Genomic DNA, 21893 nt, shown 5'->3' on the forward strand with positions numbered 1-21893 from the left:
AAAAAAAAAAAAAAAAGATAGCAGGAAGGGAAAAATGAAGGGGGGGAATCGGAGGGGGAGATGAACCATGAGAGACTATGGACTCTGAGAAACAAACTGAGGGTTCTAGAGGGGAGGGGGGTGGGGGGATGGGTTAGCCTGGTGATGGGTATTAAAGAGGGCATGTATTGAATGCAGCACTGGGTGTTATACGCAAACAATGAATCATGGAACACTACATCAAAAACTAATGATGTAATGTATGGTGATTAACATAACATAATAAAATTAAATTTAAAAAAATAAAGGCATATGTAAGTTACAGGTAAACAATGGAAAATAATATTCAATGGAAACATATTTAAAAGAAAGCAGGACTGTTGACTCAGTATGAGACTAAAGCAGATATCAAGACAGAGTATTATAAGAGTTTATAAAGAAGGATATTATTCTATAATAATCAAGTGATCAGTTCCTCAAGAGGTCATGAAATACTGCAAAAAGATGTAGTAACAGATCTTCAAAATACAGGAGGAAAAACTAACAGAACTCAAAGGAGATACAGACAAATCCATCACCATAGTTAAAGATTTTAATATTCTTCTCTCAGTAAGAAAACAGACTGAAAACCAGTAAATATATAGAAGCTTTCAACCACACTGATGTAATTGACATTTGTAAATTTTCTGACAATAGAATTAAAAATTGGGAGTCAAAATGAGAATTCTATCTGGGAAATCCCAAATAAACGCTACCAAAGCAACACATTTAAAAACACATAGATCAAAGAAAAAATTACTAATGAAATTAGAAAACAGCATGAACTGAATGTTCTTATAAATGATATATATTTGTGAAACACAGCTAAAGCAATGTCTAGAGAAAATTTACAGCTACTTCTATCAGAAGAGATTTTTCTCACTTAATAAATTAGGCCAAAAAAAAGAAGCAATAATTTGCTTCAAAGTAAGAAGAAGAAAGTAAATAGCAAAATTTTAAAAAGGTCAATAGAGGGGAAAAACTAAAACAAAAGCCTGTTCTTCAAAAAGATCAATAAAACTGATAAACCTCAGGGCGCCTGGGTGGCTCACTTGGTTAAGCATCTGCCTTCGGCTCAGGTCATGATCCCAGGGTTCTGGGATGGAGCCCTGCATCGGGCTCCCTGCTCAGCGGGGAGCCTGCTTCTCCCTCTCCCTCTACTGCTCCCTCCTGTTTGTGCTTTCTTGCTGGCTCTCCCTCTCTCTCTCAAATAAATAAATAAATAAAATCTTTAAAAAAATTTTTTTAATTGCTAAAGCTCTAGTTAGACACATCAAGAAAAAACACAAATTACCATATTAGAAATGAGTCATCAGTACACATCATTACAGACATTAATGATGACAAGAGGTGTTGAAACAATTAGACATCCATATTTTTAAAAACTGATCTTGTTTTAGATCTCACACTACATACAATTAACTTAGAACAGAGTTTTAGTCAAAATTATTTGTCTAGAAAAAAGTGCAAATATTTGTGACATTCATTTGGGCAAAGATTTCTTAGGTAAGACACTAAAATCATGAATAATCAAAGACAAATACTGACAAACTGAACTCCATAAAAATTTAAAACTGTTCTCTGTTAAGAAAATTAGGACAGAGGCGCCTGGGTGTCTCAGTCGTTAAGCGTCTGCCTTTGGTTCAGGTCATGATCCCAGGGTCCTGGGATCGAGCCCCGCATCGGGCTCCCTGCTCGGGGGGAGCCTGCTTCTCCCTCTCCCATTCCCCCTGCTTGTGTTCCCTCTCTCACTGTGTCTCTCTCTGTCAAATAAATAAATAAAATATTTTTTAAAAAAAGAAAATTAGGACAATCCTCACAGTGAGAGGAAATATCTGCATGATGCATATCTGTATTAATAGACTATTGCTGCATAACCCCAAAATTTAGGAGCTTAAAATAATGTTTACTACCGTAGTTTCTGAATCTGCATCCCTTACTGGGTGCTCTGCTCAGGGTCTCTGACAGGTTGGAATCAAAGAACGGGCCAGGACTGCAGTCATCTCGGACTGAGGCAGGCAGCTTCTAAAATAGTTTCCCATGACTCCTGCCTCCCGGTACTCATGTCCATGTGTGCTCCCCTCTCCTTGAGTGTGGGTCGGACCTAAGAACTTGCTACTAATGAACGGAAAGTACTGACAGGATGTTACTTCCAAGATTAAGTTATAAAAGACCATATATTAGTTTCCTGAGGTGCTGTAACAAAGTACCACAAACTACAACCTTAAAATGACAGAACTCTGGAGACTAGAAGTCAAAGTTTTGAAAGGGCCGTGTTCTCTCTGAAGGCTCTAGGGGCGGATCCTTCTTTGCCGCTTAGCTTCTAGTGGTGCTGGCAATACTTGGCGTCCCCTGGCTTGTAGATGCATCACTTCAATTTCTGCCTGAGTTGTCACATGGTGTTCTCCCTGTGTGTATCTGTCCAAATTTCTCTCTTCTTCTAAGAACACCAGTCACATTAGATCCTAAGTCAGTATGACCTCATCTTAATTTGATTACATCTGTAAAGGCCCTAATTCCAAATAAAGTCATAATCATAGGTTCTGGGTAGATATGGATTTGTGGAGGACACTGTTAATGCAGTAAGGACTGTGACGTCCAGCTTCTCTGCACTCTCTCTTCCCTCACTTTCGCTTCCTTGAAGAGAGCTACTATGTTGTGAGCTACTCTATGGAGAGGCCTAGATTGCAAGGAACCAAGAGAGGACTCTGGCCAACATCCAGCAAGGAATTGAGGCTCTCAGTCCAACAATGACAATTCAGTCCTTTGAGAAGCGGAACCCTGCCAAAACCCACTTGAGTGGGATTGAAAGTGGATCCACTCCCGGTTGAGCCTTTAGATGACTACAGTCTCAGCTGACATCTTAATTACAGCCTGTGAGAAACCCAGAGCCAGAAGACCCAGCTAATCTGTTCTCAGATTCCTGAATCACAGAAACTGTGAGATAATGTTTTAAGCTGCTAGGTTTTGGGATAATTTGTTACATAGCAATAGATAACTAATATAATACCTGTATCCAGAATATAAAGAGCTTCCATAATTCAACATAAAAAATAACCCAATTAAAACAAAAAAGTTGAAAAGATACTTGATCAAAGAAATGATATGAATGGGAGGTGAGTGAAAAGTTGCTCGACATAATTAGTTATCAGGGAAATGCAAATCAAAACGACATTAGAGATCACTACAAACCTTTCAAAATAGCCAAAGAAAAACAAAAACAAAAAACATTATCAAGAGATCAAAAAGGGGGGCGCCTGGGTGGCTCAGTCGGTTCAGCGTCTGCCTTCGGCTCAGGTCATGATCCCAGGGTCCTGGGATCGAGCCCCACATCGGGCTCCCTGCTCAGCGGGGAGCCTGCTTCTCCCTCTCCCTCTGCCTGCCACTCCCCCTGCTTGTGCTGTCTCTGTCAAATAAATAAATAAAATCTTTAAAAAAAAAAAAGATCAAAGGGTACAAACTCTAGTTATAACATAAATAAGCCCTGGGGATGTGATGTACAGCATGGTGACTACGGTTAATAACACTGTATTGTGTATTTGAAAGCTGCTAAGAGAGTCGGCCTTAAAAGTTCCCATCACACACGTGCACACACACACAAATTTGTAACTGTGAGGTAATAGATGTCAATTATACTTAATGTGCTAATCATTTTGCAATTTACACACATATCAAGTCATTATGTTGTACACCTAAACAAATACAATGTTGTATGTCAATTACATCTCAATAAAAAAACATAATACCAAATGCCATAAATGTATAAGATCTATAACCCTTACTTAATATTAGTGTGAATGCAAAATGGTATAGCCCTTTGGAAAAGTTTGACAGTTTCTTAGAAATTTAAACACATACTTACTGTATAATCTGGCAATCCCACTCCTAGGTATGTACCCAAGAAAAAGGAAAAATTATGTTCACACAAAGCCCTGTCCACAAGTGTTTATAAACACTTTATTCATAACTGCCCCAAAATGTAAACAACCAAAATCTCCATCAATGTGTGACTGGATAAACAAATTATGATGAATCTCTATAAATCCCTAAAACAAAAGTAACCACTTACATAAACAAAAATATGGATGAATTTCAAGAAGTATTATTTAAGTGAAAGAAACCAGAAACAAAAGCTGTATACCATATGATTCCATTTTATATGATATTCTGGAAAAGGCAAAGTTCTAAAAGACAGATATCAAATCAGTGGTTGCGCAACGGGCATAAGGGTGGGAGGAAGTGATTATAAAGGATATGAGGAACCTTTCTGGGATGACAGAAATATTCCATATCATGATTGTGGTAGTAGTTACATCATTGTGTATGTCTGTCCATACACATAGAACTGTCTATCTAAAATAAATGAATTAACCTACATGAAAATTACACTTTGATAAATCTGACAGAAAACATGCAATGAAAATCCAGCAAATATAAAAAGGACAATATTTGCTGGCCAGGTGGACTGCAAGGTTAGTCTCAAACTGAAAATCAATCAATATAATACACCATACTAAGAAAATAAGAGACAAAACCCACATGGTCATCAACAGATGCACAAAAGTACTTTACAAAATCCAGCACCCAATCATGGAAAAAAACAAAACTCTTAGTAAACTAAGAACAGAACTTTAAAAAATCATACTTAGTGGGGCACCTGGGTGGCTCAGGCAGTTAAACATCCAACTCTGGATTTTGGCTCAGGTCATGATCTCAGGGTTGTGAGATCCATGCTGGGTGTGGAGCCTGCTTAAGATTCTCTCTCTCCCTCTCCCTCTGCCCCTCCCCAGCTCTCTAAAAAATAAATAAATAAAAAACAAAATCATACTTAGTATTTATGCCTTCACGTAGTATCCCTCCCAAATGTACCAGACAAGGTTAGCCTGTGTGACAGAATACAGCTGGAGTGCTGACCGGTCACCTCTGAGATTAGGCTACAAAAGACGTTACAATTTCTGTGGTTGTGCTCTCTCCCCCTCTGTGGGCACTCCCTCTGGTGGAGCCATCCACCATGCCATGACCACACATAAGGAGAGGCCCAAGTGGCAAGGCACTGAAACTTCCTGACAACAGCCACATAAGCCAGTTATATAAAGTAAAGCAGATGCTCACTTTATAGCCAGGGTCAAACCTTCAGATGAATGCCCAACTCCAACCACAGGAGAGAGCCTGAGCCAGAACCAGTCAGCTAGCCACTCTCAGTTTCCTGCCTCCTAGGAACCGGGTGAGTTAGGGTGAGCTAACAGTTATCTCTCATCATCTGAACTCAAAGCTATGGGAACTCGGGAACTGAATGCATTTCTTTTAAGGAAAACACTCATAATCCTATAGAATGAAAACAACACAAATACTCAGCTAAGCAATCTAATATGAGTGAATCCTATATAGTTTTATAAGATGTTGAACATATGGCTATTTTAAGCTCAGTAATCATTAACTGAAAAGACTAACTATATAAAATATGCACACACATATATGATGACAAAGATCAAACTAGGAATTAAAATTCAAGTGTTGGTGTTTTAGATTCATGGAATTCCCCCCCCAACACACATACACAGAGCACCAGAAACATAAAAAAATATTGAAAAAGGCAAGAAAATTAAAATATTAAAATGAAAATTAAGATAATTAAAAGGCAAAGTTATACAAAATCTATTTTGTTTTTTTGAGGGTGGGAGTAAAGAGAGAGGTAGAGACAGAATCTTAAGCAGACTCCATACCCAGAGCAGAGCTGGATGTGGGGCTCAATCTCACAAGCCTGAGATCACAACCGAGCCGAAATCTAGTAACTGACTGAGCCACTCAGGTGCCCCTACAAAATCTATTTTAGATAAGTATTTCACCCAAAATAGTCAAAATAAGTAATTGCAATGTTTAAAAGACTATGCTTCACTGGTTGTAAACTTCGCTTATATGGAATATCTCATTACTGAATTACACCAACTAATGTTTTGCTACTGAATTCTTCACTTACCAGTCTTCCGGTTTGACAGCAGAAGGATCTGGGATTTTTGCTCTTTCATCCCATTCTTCAGGCTTTTTATCATTGGGATCTTCAATTTCTTTGGGAGGATTAATAGGAGGAACCACATCTTCTAATAGGCTTCCTTGATTTACAACTATTTGATCAATTAATACTTCAAATGTGTCATCTGGATTCATCACTAAAGACCAATTTAAATATATTACACTTACCATAATGACTGACATTTTTAAAGATAATCTTCTAAATAAGAAAACTACTCTAAATTTCACGGGTAAATTTTTTTCTCAACCAGAAATCGAGGAATTACAATGTATTAAATCAAAATATGCTAAGATCACTAGGTATAATGTTTTCTAAAACCAAATATAAAATTTTGTCTTAAGTAATCATAATTTAATGAAAAGCTCCATTACTTCTCAAATAAAGAATATCCAGTAGCTAACTCAGTTCTGGATTCTCACAACCAGTCAGCTTCACTTTTTTATAATTACAGAATGCAATCCAATCTTCTTCAGTATTTCAAAATAACATTTTTGAAACTATCTCAAACTTCAAAAGTTGCAAATGCACAATAAAGGACTTTTTTCATGAAGCACTTGAGAGTCAGTTACTGACTTCACACACATCATCCCTGTATGTTTTAATGTCTATTTTCTACAAACGAGGACATTCCCCTACATAACCCCAATCTAGTCACCAAAATCAGGAAATTCACAGATACATGACTACCATTTCCTAGAAAATTTTAAAGTTCATTGGCATTTCAAATTCAATGATTCATACACTGCAGTTTAAAATATCTTAAGGTTGATTGAAAATATTCAAGCTTACACTTAAGTCTGTTTGGAGGTGACTTCTAGCTCTCTAAAAGTACCCAAGCCAAGTATCATATTGAACCCTCTTTTCCATTGTAATAACAAAATAAAAGTTCTCTCCTCCTTCTGTAAACTTGGGGGTAGTGGGTAAAGTGGGTAAACTTTGTATCTTTGGAAAGAATGGTAAATGAAAATAGCTGCCTAACATTTGCTTTCAGTAAGCTACGAAGTAGGAGCTGTCAACCGAAAGTAAGGATCATCCCAACTTAGTAAGCGGTCTACCACATTCTGAAGAAACAGTTCTGAAGCAAGAACAATCTCCAGAGGTTTCAGTCACAACAATACCAAGTTACTTACATCAAAATCAAATACTACAATTTATATACAAATAAAATAACACAAACACTCAATGTTTTCTCCCTTTTCTTTTCCTTCCATATTTCCTCTTCTATTACAGCTGAGATTATAAAACCATACTACTACCCAAAGGAAAAAGTCAAGATTTAAGCAGAGTAAGAGCTTAAATGTAAAAAAAAAAAAAAAAAAGTACTAGATTCTTCCTGATTCAAAAAAGGCATTTCTCAAGAAAGATCTTGAAAAGAATGTGCTGAATAAATTTAGCAACTGAAATTTTAAAAAATTACAGTTAAAACAAAAAAAGCATGTGACAAATACTCATATGTGAAAAGACATCTTTGTCTAAAACTATACTAAATATTTTAAATGAATTTACAGTAAAAAGCACTGGATTATAAAGCCTTTTAAGATACTCTGTGAGGTTCTTAGAACAACTACAAAATGATGTTATAAAAATATAATAGTGGTACAGAAAATTTTTTAAAAAGTCATTCAATAATCCTAGTACAACAAAGTTTTTGTGTGTAGTATAAGAAAGCAAATGTTTATTAGTTAGACTTGAATTTCAATTCTAGTCCTACCAGTTACTTTTTTTTCCTAAGGCAAGTTACTTAACCTAAGTTAAGGTAAAATTGAGAGAACCTGCTCACCTCACATGATGGTTCTAAACAAAGTACCGAGCACAGAGCACGGCATGCATTAGGTGACTAATGAAAATTAGTTTTCTTTTTCTAATCTATTTGCACAGTTTGTCTAATGGTCACCATGATGATGCTCCTCCACTTTGAATCTTTCTTTTGACATTTTAATATTATAAACATTTTCCCCTGTTGCTAAACACTTCCATAGTTACCATTTTTGTATTGTATATAAAATTCCTACTGTAACATTTGGGTTGCTTTAAATTTACAGTATATTTTTACACATAGCTCATTTTCTTTCTTCTGGGTTATTTTCTTTGGATAAATTCTTGAAAATGGAATTGTGGTTTCAAAACACATAAACTTATGGTTTTTGACATATCACACCAAGTTGCTTTTCACCAAGTTTGTACAAAGTCTAATGAAATTCATTTGTCTTGTTCTAGTTACAATTTCTCATTATCTCTACAGTTTATGTTCCCCAAGACATCCAGTTCTATTTTCCAGTTTCAAAAAAAGCTCCTTACTGTCAATGCTGACATTAAAAATAAAATTGGTCATTGCCTTGGCAGACATGAATAGTTCTGCAACTGCAGTCTTTGGAAAGGAAACAAATATCTTAGTCCTGGACAGAGTTGTCCTGTCAGATTCTGACAGACTATGATTTTAAATAATCATGGACACATCAAAGCTCCAGAACCTTACACACTTGGGAAGAGGAGAAACAATCCCTTGTAATGTTCCTCCCACTCATTGTCTATGGAACCTCCTATTTACTGAAGTAAAGCTAAAGATGTTAATAAAATGGTTGCTCAATACTTTCTCTTCCAAAGTTTAAATATGTGCCCACAGCTACCATGAGGTAGGATCTATAACAATAATCACAACAGTTTGTAAAGTCCAAGCTTCTGAGTTTGGCATCAAGGACTTCTTCCTCTTGTATCTTCTTTTCCAGTTTCCTATTCTTCCAGCACCACTAATGTCACAGCACCTAAAATATCCTTCTCTTCTATTTTCCATGTTCTAGCCACACTTCAAGACTAATTAATATATAATCTCCTCTACTAAGTTTTCTCTCAGTCTCCAAACTGGAAGTAATATTGCTTTTGAACTCTTACCTCATCTACACCTCTCATATGGCACTTTATTTTCTACCTGCACTATATGCATTATAATTATCCTGAAAAGATAAGTTCCTTAAGGGTAGGATCCATGTTTGTTTCTCCCAAAGCACCTGCCATGAAAATATCAGTAGTCAGTAAGTATTTTTGAATTAACGAATCAATTAAAAGGATATACCAAGGGTATAAAGATGAGTCTTCCTGTCTGTAAAGAACTTTTTAAGGTCTACATCTGGAGGTTTGGCATGTTTCTCTTCAAAAACTCCAGTTTTAGGATGCTTATGTCTGAAGATAAAATGAAGTTTATAATCTTCTCCACATTTATCTGGTCCAAACATAATGGTATAGGATGTTTTATCATAAAAGTTTTCCTTTAAAAAGAGATGTGTTGGGATTAGTCCAGAATTAGAGTATTTGATGAATTTTTCTATTCTATCCAATTGGGTAGAGGTTATAAAAATGTATTAAATGTTAAATCACCAAAGAATTATTTGACACAAGTCACAATAAAGGACGTAGAAAAAAGACAATTTTTCTTTTAAAAATAGATTTTTAAAAAATGCACATAACTACTTCCTTCCTGACGATGTAGGAGAGAAGCTGAAACCACCCTACCAACATCATAAGCTTTGATTACTTTATGTAAATCTATTATAAAACTATTAATATTTTGTTAAGAAAATTAAGCACAGAGAAAAGCATACTTAGGACTTTAAGACTACAGTGATTACCATTACTGTTATTCAAGACGACACCAGAGAATAACCTTCCTGAGCACAGAGTAAAGAGAGATTCAGACACACACAGATACAGAGACATGCTCCCTGTTTTACTACTAGTAATTTCTCTTTATTTGGCATGGCCTATTAGCCAAAAGCTTGGATCTCTTGTCAGATCCCGGGGTTCAAATCCTACCACTGCCCTTAACCAGCTGTATGTAGCCCTGAGTAAATTTCTTAGCCTTAGTGTAGTCCTGAATGTTTCATTACCTTTCAAATATGGAAATAATAATAGTACCTGCCTTATAAGGGTTCTCTGAGGATTAACTGAGTTAATCAGATAAAGTGCTGAGAAAAATACCTAGCATTTAACTTTATTATGTCATTATACTTTTGAGTGATGGTCATCTTACGATACCCAAAACAAGAGCTCCAACCTGTACTACAAATGGGCTCCCCTTTAACTGATTCTATTAATAACAGTAACATGAATCCTTTAATCCATGTTTCACAGCCTATGCATAGCCATGCGTCCTGACAAATATCTCACTGATGTCTCATTTATCTTATGTCTGTTATATGCAGAAGCCCTGACACAGCCCCCGGCAGGAGAATGTTACAAGAAATGTCTCCAACTTAATACACTTGCTTCATTCTCAAAACATTTTAACCCCGTTATTTTTTGTAGACTACCAACTCCTGAACTGACCCACCTTTTTTGTTTGGTTCTTTGGCCATTTCGTTTTACTGCTTTGCTCTGTTATTTTACTTCTCCAAACAAACTTACGATTCTTAATTTGTAAAGAAAATAACTCAAAGCTGATCTTTCAATGATACTGATAAGCACCATGTTATTTTTTACTTATAGACATGTCAAACTTTATTATGTTGCTAAAGATTACAAAACTGATGCCATCAAGTAACACAGCTGTGTATGAAACTTGAAGGCACACTCTGAAAGCTATACAAACTCACGCTGGTTAAAGATTTTTAAGGTTTTGATTTCAGTTGAAAATAAAAATTATAGTTTTCTCAACCACTCCTTAAAAATATTAACTTTAATAAGGTTTTCTTAAACATGAAAATATCATACCAGATTCAAACCATCAGTGTCTGCTAGGAGTTTAATGTATGCACCTCCACAATCAATACCATCTTGAAAATTTACTTCATATCTAAATGAAGGGAAAAAGAATCATACTGCTGATAAATAAAAAAATTACTAATTGCTCTTCAAAATCAAATGTATTACTCTCATTCATTTAAACACAAGTGTTTTACATTACCAGAAAGCTCTTAAAAAGCATATCCACAACACAAAGGGAATAAGCAGAAATGCTTTTTCTATGCACATCCTTAAAATATTAAAAATAGAATGATTATAATCAACTATAGAAAAGCCAATCAACTTGTTGAAATAATTTTTTCCATCAAAAGTGCTGAATTAAAGATACTTTAATACTATAATAGGAAATTTCAAATTCAGATAAGGTATACACTATGCATACTTCTTTATAAACTAAAAAATGAAGATTATGAGGACCATAGCCACAGCAACAGATTTCTAAGAAATTGCTGATAGATCTTAGATATATCCAGTTCACTAATTTGTATTTTAATTCAACTACACCTAACCCTATTAGATAACTTGTACATTTAATTAAATACCTCCAGCAAAGAGATTTCATAATCTCAATCAATAACCTGGAGTATTTCAGACCTTAACAGCCAGGAAATACAGAAAAACAACTGAAAGACTGAACTGATGTGAGAGCCTTCTCATAGATTTGCAACACTGTGTAATTTTCAGCAAAGGTTTTTTGTTTTGTTTTGTTTTTTAAAGGAAATAGTCTTGTTTAGGCAATTGATACAGACAATATTGAGCAGTATTTAGGAGAAATTTTTGGTAAATTATTGAATTAAGTGTGAAATAATCAATGAAATAGCCCTCAGAGCGAAAAACAGTAAAAACCAAAATGGCTGTGAATCGGTTTGATGAATTAAAAGAAAAAGAGATGAAAACTAGAGAAGCAACAAGAACCAGTGACAATTTTAAGAAAGGACTGTAGTTTAAAATATTTCTTAAAAAAAAAAACTTTAGTGATACAAAAGTAAAAACAACGAAAAAATAGCATACAAAACTGTTTGATAGTTTGAACCTAGTTAGTGTATATATATTTTGCACTGAAAAGAGCAAAGGAAATACAGTAAAATTTTAAGTGACTTTCTGAGTTGCCAGATGTTGGCGATCTTTCCCACTACTTTCTACTCTGCTTTGTTTCTCAAGAAGTCTTACCAGCATGTACTCTGGAGCCAGAGAGACCTGAGATTTATCCTTGATTCTGCTACTTACTCTAGTGACACCTAGTGTAAAGCCAAATTATTCAAGCTCGAGGACCACAAAGGATTGTGATACTTAAATAATACCATGCACAGCAATGGACAGATGCCCAAAATGTTAGCTTCTGTATGATCAAAAGAAAGGGTTTGTTCTTTTTCATTTTTGAAATAAAGGACAGTTTGTTTTCCTCAAAGCCTCGTCACTATTTTTATTTTAAGCAGTAGCTGGCAAAGAAATTTTTTCTCATGGAACACGTTTTTATGGACTATAAAGTAAGAAATGGTACACAGTGTGAATTAAAGGTAAATATTAATTATTTCAGGTAAAATAAAATAAAAATATAGTTTTATTATAGGTGATCTAAAGACAAGGGTTCTGTGAAAAGGTAAGAACTGAAAAAAAATATGTTGTAATCTATCTATAAATATGAACATAGCTTTGTGGTTGTAATATGCCTAGACCCAATCATTATGTCTATTTCTTACATTGCAAACTTCCGGAGTTTTCAAATCATTAATCGTACCTAATGCAAATAGTTCACAGTGCATTAGAGATCAGTGAACTGTGTGTCATACAGCTCGACTGCTGCTATTCCTTAGTCCAGGACAAAGGAGGACGTGTAAGAGTATGTGGCAACACTATCTTCTGTAAGACTATCATTCCCCACACTGTCCTATGAGGCAGTAATTCTTGTTGGGGGATGAAATTCTGTGGTCAAATATGTCTGGAAAACACACTACTGAAGTTAGAAGGAGGTTTCTGCATGTAGAACTTCTTTCTCCAGGTCTGTAATGGTGAAGCAAATGTGGTTCCTTCTGTCTAGGATATTCTTCATTTCTCAAACTTACATGATCACACAATGCATATTAACATGTACACCATGTGGGAGGAGCAGTTTTAAAGGAAAGTTATGAGTCCATAGTATTTACAGTAGTTAATATAAAATTACTTTATTTAATATCCCATTTCATTTTATCAATATTAAGAGAAGACATTCACTCTCCTTCTTTGGGTTGTTTTTAAGCATAGCAAAGACTTCTATTCAATTCCTGTTGGTCCTCCTCTTCTTTTTTCAGGACATAATTTCACAATTACTTTAATAATTCTTCTATACTTATCATCCAATCTTTGTTTCTATCTTTTGCTTACTTGCCTAGGAGTGATTTATACTTTCTGAAAATACTAAATTTGATTCATTTTACTCTGAAAATATTACACTTTCTATTATTTTTCTTTCCCTTTCATTTAAGCCACAGAGGGTCAAAATAGAAAGTGATATTATATTCAACTAAGTTTCAACAGAATAATAGGATTACTTTCAAACTTTCAAGAAAAAAGAAAAGCCAAACCCTGAATAATGACAAATAGTATCAAGCTTAAATATTAGTTCCAATAAGTACTTGTAAAAATATTTTCAATTTGTTAAAATAATAGTCATATACTATTTGACATTATTTAAAACTTTAAATTTATTCACAGGACAGTGCAACTAAGCCAAAGCGACACAAGCGAAAAATTAAGCCAATTATACCAAATGCCATATTTTTTAAAATTGCTAAAACACAAAATGACATTTTAGTTATACTATGTAGGAACATGTTTAACAATGTTAACAAAAAAACTGAAAGGGTTCTAGAGTGATATACTTTACATTTAATAATATTTCTTTGTGTTGTCATTAACTTTGGACAGCCAAATCTTCTACCATAAGGGAGAAAATAACATTTATGCATTTCCTTTTGTTTTTAATTTGAATTTTATCAGCTTTGTAATTGTATTTGTATAAATCTATTTTGTCTTATATCCATTTTATGTAGGTGAATATTGAAGAATTTACACTTGATTTTATGACGGTAAACATGTCAGCAACATCATAATAAAACCAGTTTATGTCATGTTGTCGGGGACGGGAGGAAAGGATTGTCTGTGAAAACATGTGCCCTTTGATGGAATGAGTACTGGGGGTTATATGCAACTGCTGAATCACTGAATTACCTCTGAAACTAATAATATACTATATGTTAATTAAATTGAATTTAAATTTTTAAAAATTAAAAAATAAAAGGTGGAAAGACACTGATCTATATATGCACATACTTTTTAAAATAAATTTGTTTCCTTTGAATCTTATAACTAGTTTAACAGCAACATTTATGGTTCTATTCTGAATATACTCAAGTTAATATCCTCAGAGCAAGTAATTTTAAGAAAAGAGTTAAAATAAAAATGGTGATCTTAGTATGGTATTGTATAGTCTATGGTGGCAGAATTTTTTAGATTGTAGTATATATTATATAATTTTTAAATCGACCTGGCTTTCCCTCAAAACCTCAGAGTGTCTGTGTATATACATGCATTGTGTATTTAAGTAAGTGAAACTGAAAAGGAAATCTGGATTTTTATGCCCATTTTATACCCATTATAGCTATATTCAGAAGCCAAATTATAGAAAACTAATACAAATTTCAGAAAAAGTACTGTAAAACATAATAAAACTTACTGAACGATCAAGGGTTTATCAGCAAAAATGAAGGGTTTTGCTAATACAGCAGCTATTGCATGATGCCTTGCTCTAGATTTCAGTACCAGGCCTCTGTCACCAGGCACTCGGTTTTCTTTCAATTCTTCTATTTCCCATCTTCCTAAAATGTAAAGCAAAGCAATTAAACTAAAACCCAAAACACTGACCTACAAATTATTTACTAGCAGTGACCAATAAGATTTTTTCTTGAAGGCTGATTTGGGAAAAATAAAACAAAACTTTAAATCAATGCACAGAAATCAGTTGCATTTCTATACACCAACAATGAGATAGAGGAAAAAAAAAATCAAGGAGTAGATTCCATTTACACTTGCACCCAAAACCATAAGATACCTAGGAATAAACCTAACCAAAGACAGACGAGAGATGACAAGAGAGAACACAAGCCGGGGAGCCCAATGTGGGACTCAATCCCAGGACCCCGGGATCATGACCTGAGCCGAAGGCAGACGCTCAATCAACTGAGCCACCCAGGTGCCCCTATAAAATGCATTTTTAAAAGCTCACAGGTTTCTATTCCTTTTCCTCTCCCTAATTTGGTTATACAATACTTCTCTAAAAAACATGAATTCATTTGATATTTCTTCTCTCACACTGATGATAAATTGTATTATCACTACAAAACCATGGTTTCACAAAAATAAAAACCCATGGTTTCTTCTTTTAAGAAATAACTTTATCTTTAGGATTTTCAGGATATTTATCATAAATAATTTTTTTTTTAAGATTTGATTTATTTATTTGACAGAGAGAGAGACAGTGAGAAAGGGAACAGAAGCAGGGGGAGTGGGAGAGAGAGAAGCAGGCTTCCCGCAGAGCAGGGAGCCCAATGTGGGGCTCCATCCCAGGACCCTGGGATCATGACCCGAGCCAAAGGAAGACGCTTAATGACTGAGCTACCCAGGCGCCCCTATCATAAAGAATTTTTTAAACTTGTCCTTTTTTCCCTTGCAATTATGCACATATATTTATCAGCTTTGAAAAAGGTACCAAATAGCACTTCAATTTTAGAAAACTTGTGACAGGGAAATTATTGCTCAATGACAAGAGGTTTTTCTCAATTCCAAATAAACAACAACTTTCTATTAACTGATCATTTAGCCAAATTTTAGACAATATCGGTGAATATAAATTCTGGTGTAAACAAAAAAATTTTCTTTTAAGATTTTATTTATTTATTTTAGAGAGAAAGAGAGAGAGAGAGCACACTCTGGGTGGAGTGGCAGAGGGAGGGGCAGAGAATCCCAAGCAAACTCCATGCTGAGCGCAGAGCCATCTCATGACCCTAAGATCACCACCTGAACGGAAACCAAGACTCAGATGATTAACCAACTGAGACACCCAGGTGCCCCAATTCTAGGGTAAATAAAATTTTAAAAAGGGTTTTACATCCTGAAAGTTGGTTATTTAAATAATTAGTATTTATTCAATATTTATACTTAATCTGAAAAATGTAAATGTATTCCAAATGCAAACTCTATACCCCAGCACCTTTCTTAGGTTTGCTTTCTCCTGACAAGCTCAGAATGAGCTTTATTCAAGTGGTACTTGACAGAAGCTGCCATTAACTACTATGAATAATAAATATTCCTGCAAAAGAATCTAATATTAATCTCAACTAACCACTTTGTAAACAACGCTGCTACTATCAATATCCAAAATACCATTTTCAGGATCTAGCACTTTAACAGATTCCATATTTTTCGAAGTTGCTTTTGAGATGTTGATAAAAGCCATTCAGAAACTATATTAAATCTGATATATGAGAAAATTATTTTCATGGATATTTATGTTTAATGAGACTATAGACCAAACTTGAGTGCTAAGAAGTTTGGCTTTTTGCTTGTTTGATTTTTACCTTTGAACTCAAGTAAAAACTCATTTAAACATTAAAAGTCAGGCGCCTCAGTGGCTCAGTCCTTAAGCGTTTGACTTCGGCTCAGGTCATAATCCCAGGAGCGAGCCCCGCATCGGGCTCCCTGCTCAGTGGGAAGCCTGCTTCTCTCTCTCCCACTCCCCCTGCTTGTATTCCCTCTCTCGCTGTCTCTCTCTCTGTCAAATAAATAAAATCTTTAAAAAAATAAAAATAAACTTTAAAAGCCACTTCTGTCCTGCAAGAAATAGAGACTGAAACTCACTTGTAAGATAGACAATAACTTCATTTTAGGAAACTCCATCAATGGATTTTTCTAAAATTACAAATGTGAAACAAATATCTACCTGAAGTTCTTGAAAAAACTAAAGTAGTGTAAACATAGCTTTTTTATTTTTTATTTTTAAGTAATCTCTACACCCAACATGGGGCTTAAATGGTACAACCCTGAGGTCAAAAGTCACATACTCTTCTGAGTCAGCCAGATGCCCCTAAACATAGATGTTTTAAGCCACACATTCTGTTTAATAATGTGTATTTCTGTGGGTGGTTAGAGGTGGTTGTGTTACATCTCTGCAGACTTCCTGCTTCTTTGGGTGAAATTATCCTTTTCCCTAAATGGATTTAGAGAATGAACGCAATATTGCTTGATCTGAGCATGTGGTAAAGTTCTTTATGGAGAATATAAGCACATACAAACCCAGAGGAGTTGCTGGGATGGAGAACACTGCAAAGGAAGACATGCAGGTACGATCTCCATCTCACACCAAAATAAACTAGGAAAAGGAATAGACAGCTGACATCCTACACATGCTATTATCTCATGTACTGTTCTTGTCATTGTTCTCACATAACAGCCTGTTGGAGTCTGCATGTGAGGTCACATCCTTATGGGTATGAGGTCCTCTGAGAGAGGGAATTCCCATGATCAGTCACCTTGAGAAGAGGCTGATCTTGCTTTAGGATACAACCAAGGAGGAGGCCGGTTTTAGATTAGAAGGAAGAAGAAATTCTTTCATCATACTACAACAAAGTCCCGTTAGGGAAGAAAAGATGACCCTTGCATATAGGACATTTCTTTCTATGGCAAAGCCTGAACAGGATCCTAGCAGAGACCCAGTGACAGGGGATGTAAGGCCCGGAGATGTGGGCTACAAGAGTAGCCACATATCTCATAGCTCTTGTAGGTTACCCCCCGTTCTGCACCGGCGAGGAGGATCTTGCCCTCAGTTACAACTTGACGGAGGTGTGCCCATGCTTGAGATGCGACAACAGAGAAGGGCAGGAGCCGGGGAAATACTGCTGCTGGACAGGCCATGACTAACTGCAGGGGAATGAAGATTCAGCCCTTCCGAGTTAGGAAACCCAATGGTGGCTTAAGCATGGATCACCCAGGGACTTCCGGAAATAGACAAAAATAGACAAAAGACTGAACATTCTGTTGTGAAGCATGATGGCGGCCCAGACCCCATATACTATATCTATATTTAATAGAAATATAATTTCAAAAGCTAGTGAACTCGGGGTCATTCTGGTTTTACTGAATATTTAAATAAATATTTTACCATCATATATGGAAATCTCCGCATCTGTATCATCTTTCTTTGCTTTTGATAAGACCCACCTGTAAATAAAGATAAAAGCAAATAAGTATCATTAAAACTAAAACCAGCAATTTATAGACACAATGCATATTAGAAATACAACAAAAGATTACCCAAAAGTCACTTCTCATTAAAAAATAAATGCTTAGAGGGCGCCTGGGTGGCTCAGTTGGTTAAGGAACTGCCTTCGGCTCGGGTCATGATCCTGGAGTCCCGGGATCGAGTCCCGCATCGGGCTCCCTGCTCAGCGGGGAGTCTGCTTCTTCCTCTGACCCTCCCCCCTCTCATGCTCTCTCTCTATCTCATTCTCTCTGTCAAATAAATAAATAAAATATTTTAAAAAATAAATAAATAAATGCTTAGAGGCTAAATAAAGATGCCCATGTAGAATCTTGCAAGGTTAGAGTTAAATCATATTTGGAATCCACAATTTACTAGTTGTTTGATCATATGTAAGATATACTAAGCCTCAGTTTCCTCACCTGTAAAATGGAGATAAAGACAGTACTTACCTACCCACTTGGGACAGTGTCTGGTATATAATAATTAATAAATAGTAACATTTATTTTTTTAACCAATATTTAGGATGGAACAGTAATTTGAATTTGTCATCTGATATCAGGTTAATAATATCTGTCTTTAGGAATGAAGAAATGTCATAAATTTTTACTTTATATTCATAATTCATTTGTATTATTTTCTTTGTATAAATGAATAACTCTTCAAGTTAAACATTTCTATCAATAATAAAAATGCGTTAAGGTACTGGTTTACACTGCCAAATAAAGTAACATTTTTTACAGTTTTATAGTAGAGGCAATTTTCATAGGCCAATAACCAATAACTTGAAAAAAGCTAATTAAATCAAAGAAAACATCCTCTTGAATGAATACTCACCCAGCCAGCCTTCCACTATCAAAAGTTTCTGTAAAATATACTTCTCCTATAGGTTGAGGTGTCTTATATTTAATCTAGAAAATAGATTTTTTAAAATCTAAAGTTATTCATCTTCGCAAATATTTTAATTAAATAATCTCACTAGTTAAGAACCCAGTACGTAGTAATACACATATAAGTAAAATAAATAAAAGGTGACATGGCCTCAAAAGGTTGCATCCTAGTACAGTAAGATACAAGAGAGTATCAGAGATACAATGCCAGAAAAAAAATACCATCTAAGTGCAAACAGAGAATAATACACTGATTCCTTCTAAAACAGGAGGGATGGGGAAAAATTCTATTAGAGAAGGCCTCATGATACAGCTGACATGGCCTTGAAAGGATCCTGACAGGTGACAATATTTGGGAATACAAATCATTAGAAACAGAGGAAATACCATGATCCAACACATGTAAGATAAAAAACTTAGCAAGCATGTAGATGAGTTTAAAATTAACTCTTAAATTTCACTGTTACATGGTAGAGGATGAGAATACCATTTTGAGTGATTAGGAATCCAGAGAAGAAAAAGATTCAACAGAGAAAGCACTACAAAGCAAAGCGCAGTTTCAAGGGCCCTGTAAGCGTTAGCTGTGGTGATGATGATAATGACATTGGTGGTGGTGATATGGTGGTTCTTTTAATCCTCATAAGACTTCTATGAGCAAAATACTATTATTGCACCCATCTTGCATCCAGTGTAACATGCAATGATAGGAACTCAGGCTGCCTGGCTCCAAAGCTTATACACTTAACTGCTGTGCTCTATAGAACATACCAACAAAACAATTTAAGAGATTAAAGATAATTTATTGACAAATTATCAAAAGATAATTTGAACTGATGATGAATGAATAAATTTTGCCTAAAGTAATAGATCAATTTGGGTCCTTTCTGAATTGATCTCTGTGATTTTACCTGTATGATTTCTTTTCTCAGCCTTTAGAGAAAAGGATGAAGTACTTTTTCTATTCACTGTCTCTACCCCAACCTGATAGTACATTTCCTATTTAAGAGGGGTGGAAACCAATAATCAAACACAATTCCACATAATTACTGATGGGTCAAGATTCCACTTCCTATCGTTTTTTCAAATATCACCAAATGCAGTTGAAGTGGTCGGTATCTCCCAATTCCTTTGAAGTATTAACCTCCAAAGACCCTTGTAGGAGCTGTACCTAAGTCAATCATCAGCACTTTGATTACTTACTTATTGTAGACTGCATAACTAGGTTTTAAAAGAAATGTCCTTGTGGAGTTTAAACTTTAACAAGAGAAAGAATATTCACCTTAAACAGCTAAACAACACTTTCGTTTGCAAATGAAAAACTCTCAAGGTAAGTGAGGTGAAGAAGTCTGTACCAGCTATAGGCTATGGTCCTTGGCCCTTGAATTAGCTGCTATAGCACAATACAACTCATCCATTCTTACCATCAACAAGATTTCTGACAAATTTTCTGACTGGCTCAGTATATCTATGAATATTCCTCAATGTAAAAGTTCTTCTGGATTGTCAGGATGTACAAAAATCTCTGCAAGGTTTTTCAGACTTCTGTTAGTCACCACCTCAAACCACGTCTTAACAATGCTGAGCCACAAACACAGGTGAGCCTTATTAAATGCCTACCTCATGATCACTTCCCTTTCTTATTCATCCTCCTGGTTAGTATTTCCTTTCCTCAGAGAAATAAGAAAAACTACTTACTTTACTTCTAGGAGAACTGCAAATTATACTACCTTATCTCCTATCTGAAGAGGGCTGGCAGTGTCAGAAGAATGAAAACCTTTCTCTTAGATAGAAGTCTAACAGTCCTCTTCAGCAGTGACAAATTCCTATTCTGACAGTAAAAACCTTCCCCATATTTACTTTGTAATAAAACTGTACTAGGTGTAATGCATAAATCTCTGTAATACATGAGCACTCTAACAGTTGGGGAAAAAACAGTGTTTTTCTATTTGTTTAGAAAATGAATACTGTTAGAACTGAAATGAATCTTAAGAGGTCCTCTGTATCCTGTAAAGGAATAACTTACAACTCATTTCTCAATAACCTTACCTCTGAGGAGAGTTCACCTTCATTGACATCAATCTCTTCTGAATTTTCATCAAAATCTTCCATCTCAACACCATCATCCATAAATTCTGCATTAATTGAGATGAACAGAAGACCCAAACATAGCCAAAAGCTTTGGAAATGCATACTGATTACCTGTGAAGTTAAAAGTTATCAGTGAAGATAAAAGTTGTGAAAAATATGTAAGTACACTTACAAAGAAATAATTTTTCTTTAATACCGCCTTTATTGTAGGATGGCTTTTAAAACAAATCATTGACAAAATTATTTAAATTACACTTTGAACAAATAAAAATACAAACTTCAAATCCCACAGGACACAGATTCTAGAGCTACCCACCTGCCACTAAAAACAAAGAGCCAAGGGGCAGCTGGGTGGCTCAGTCCGTTAAGCGGCTAACTCTTGATTTCCGCTCAGGTCGTGATCTCAGAGTCCTGAGATCCAGTCCTACCTAGGGCTCTGCTCAGCAAGGAGTCTGCTTGTCCCTCTCTCTCTCCCTCTGCCCTTCCTCTGCACTTGCGTGCACTCACACTCTCTCATAAATAAATAAATAAATAAATAAATAAATAATAATAAATAATAAATAATAAATAAATAAATAATAAATAAATAAATAAATAATAAATAAATAAATAAATAATAAATAAATAAATAAAAATATTTTAAAAACAAAGAGCCAAGCATTTAAACTTAAAGATATCAACAGTGATTACCAAACTCAAATAATATATGGACCCCTGGGGTGCCTGGGTGGCTCAGTTGGTTAAGAGTCTGCCTTCAGCTCAGGTCATGATCAGCGGGGAGCCTGCTTCCCCCTCTCCTTCTGGCTTGTGCTCTCTCTCACTCTCTCTGTCTCT

At 35.3% G+C, this 21893-nt stretch overlaps 1 protein-coding gene across 1 annotated transcript in view; it reads right to left on the reverse strand.

Annotated features, from left to right (window-relative positions):
- CLGN (calmegin) overlaps positions 1-21893 on the reverse strand; it is a 53954-nt gene that overhangs the window by 17263 nt on the left and 14798 nt on the right. The window contains exons 2-8 of the mRNA XM_025874227.2: positions 21018-21170; positions 18919-18992; positions 17982-18040; positions 14502-14643; positions 10754-10835; positions 9120-9312; positions 5996-6185 (exon numbers count right to left, since the gene is read on the reverse strand). Of these exons, the coding sequence (XP_025730012.1) occupies positions 5996-6185; positions 9120-9312; positions 10754-10835; positions 14502-14643; positions 17982-18040; positions 18919-18992; positions 21018-21161 (884 nt within the window). The 5' untranslated portion in view covers positions 21162-21170. The remainder of the gene's footprint in view (positions 1-5995; positions 6186-9119; positions 9313-10753; positions 10836-14501; positions 14644-17981; positions 18041-18918; positions 18993-21017; positions 21171-21893) is intronic.

The sequence above is a fragment of the Callorhinus ursinus genome, unplaced genomic scaffold (genome assembly GCF_003265705.2).
Source record: "Callorhinus ursinus isolate GAN/ISIS: 27379988/994484 unplaced genomic scaffold, GSC_fseal_2.0 scaffold4, whole genome shotgun sequence".
NCBI classification, from domain to species: domain Eukaryota; kingdom Metazoa; phylum Chordata; class Mammalia; order Carnivora; family Otariidae; genus Callorhinus; species Callorhinus ursinus.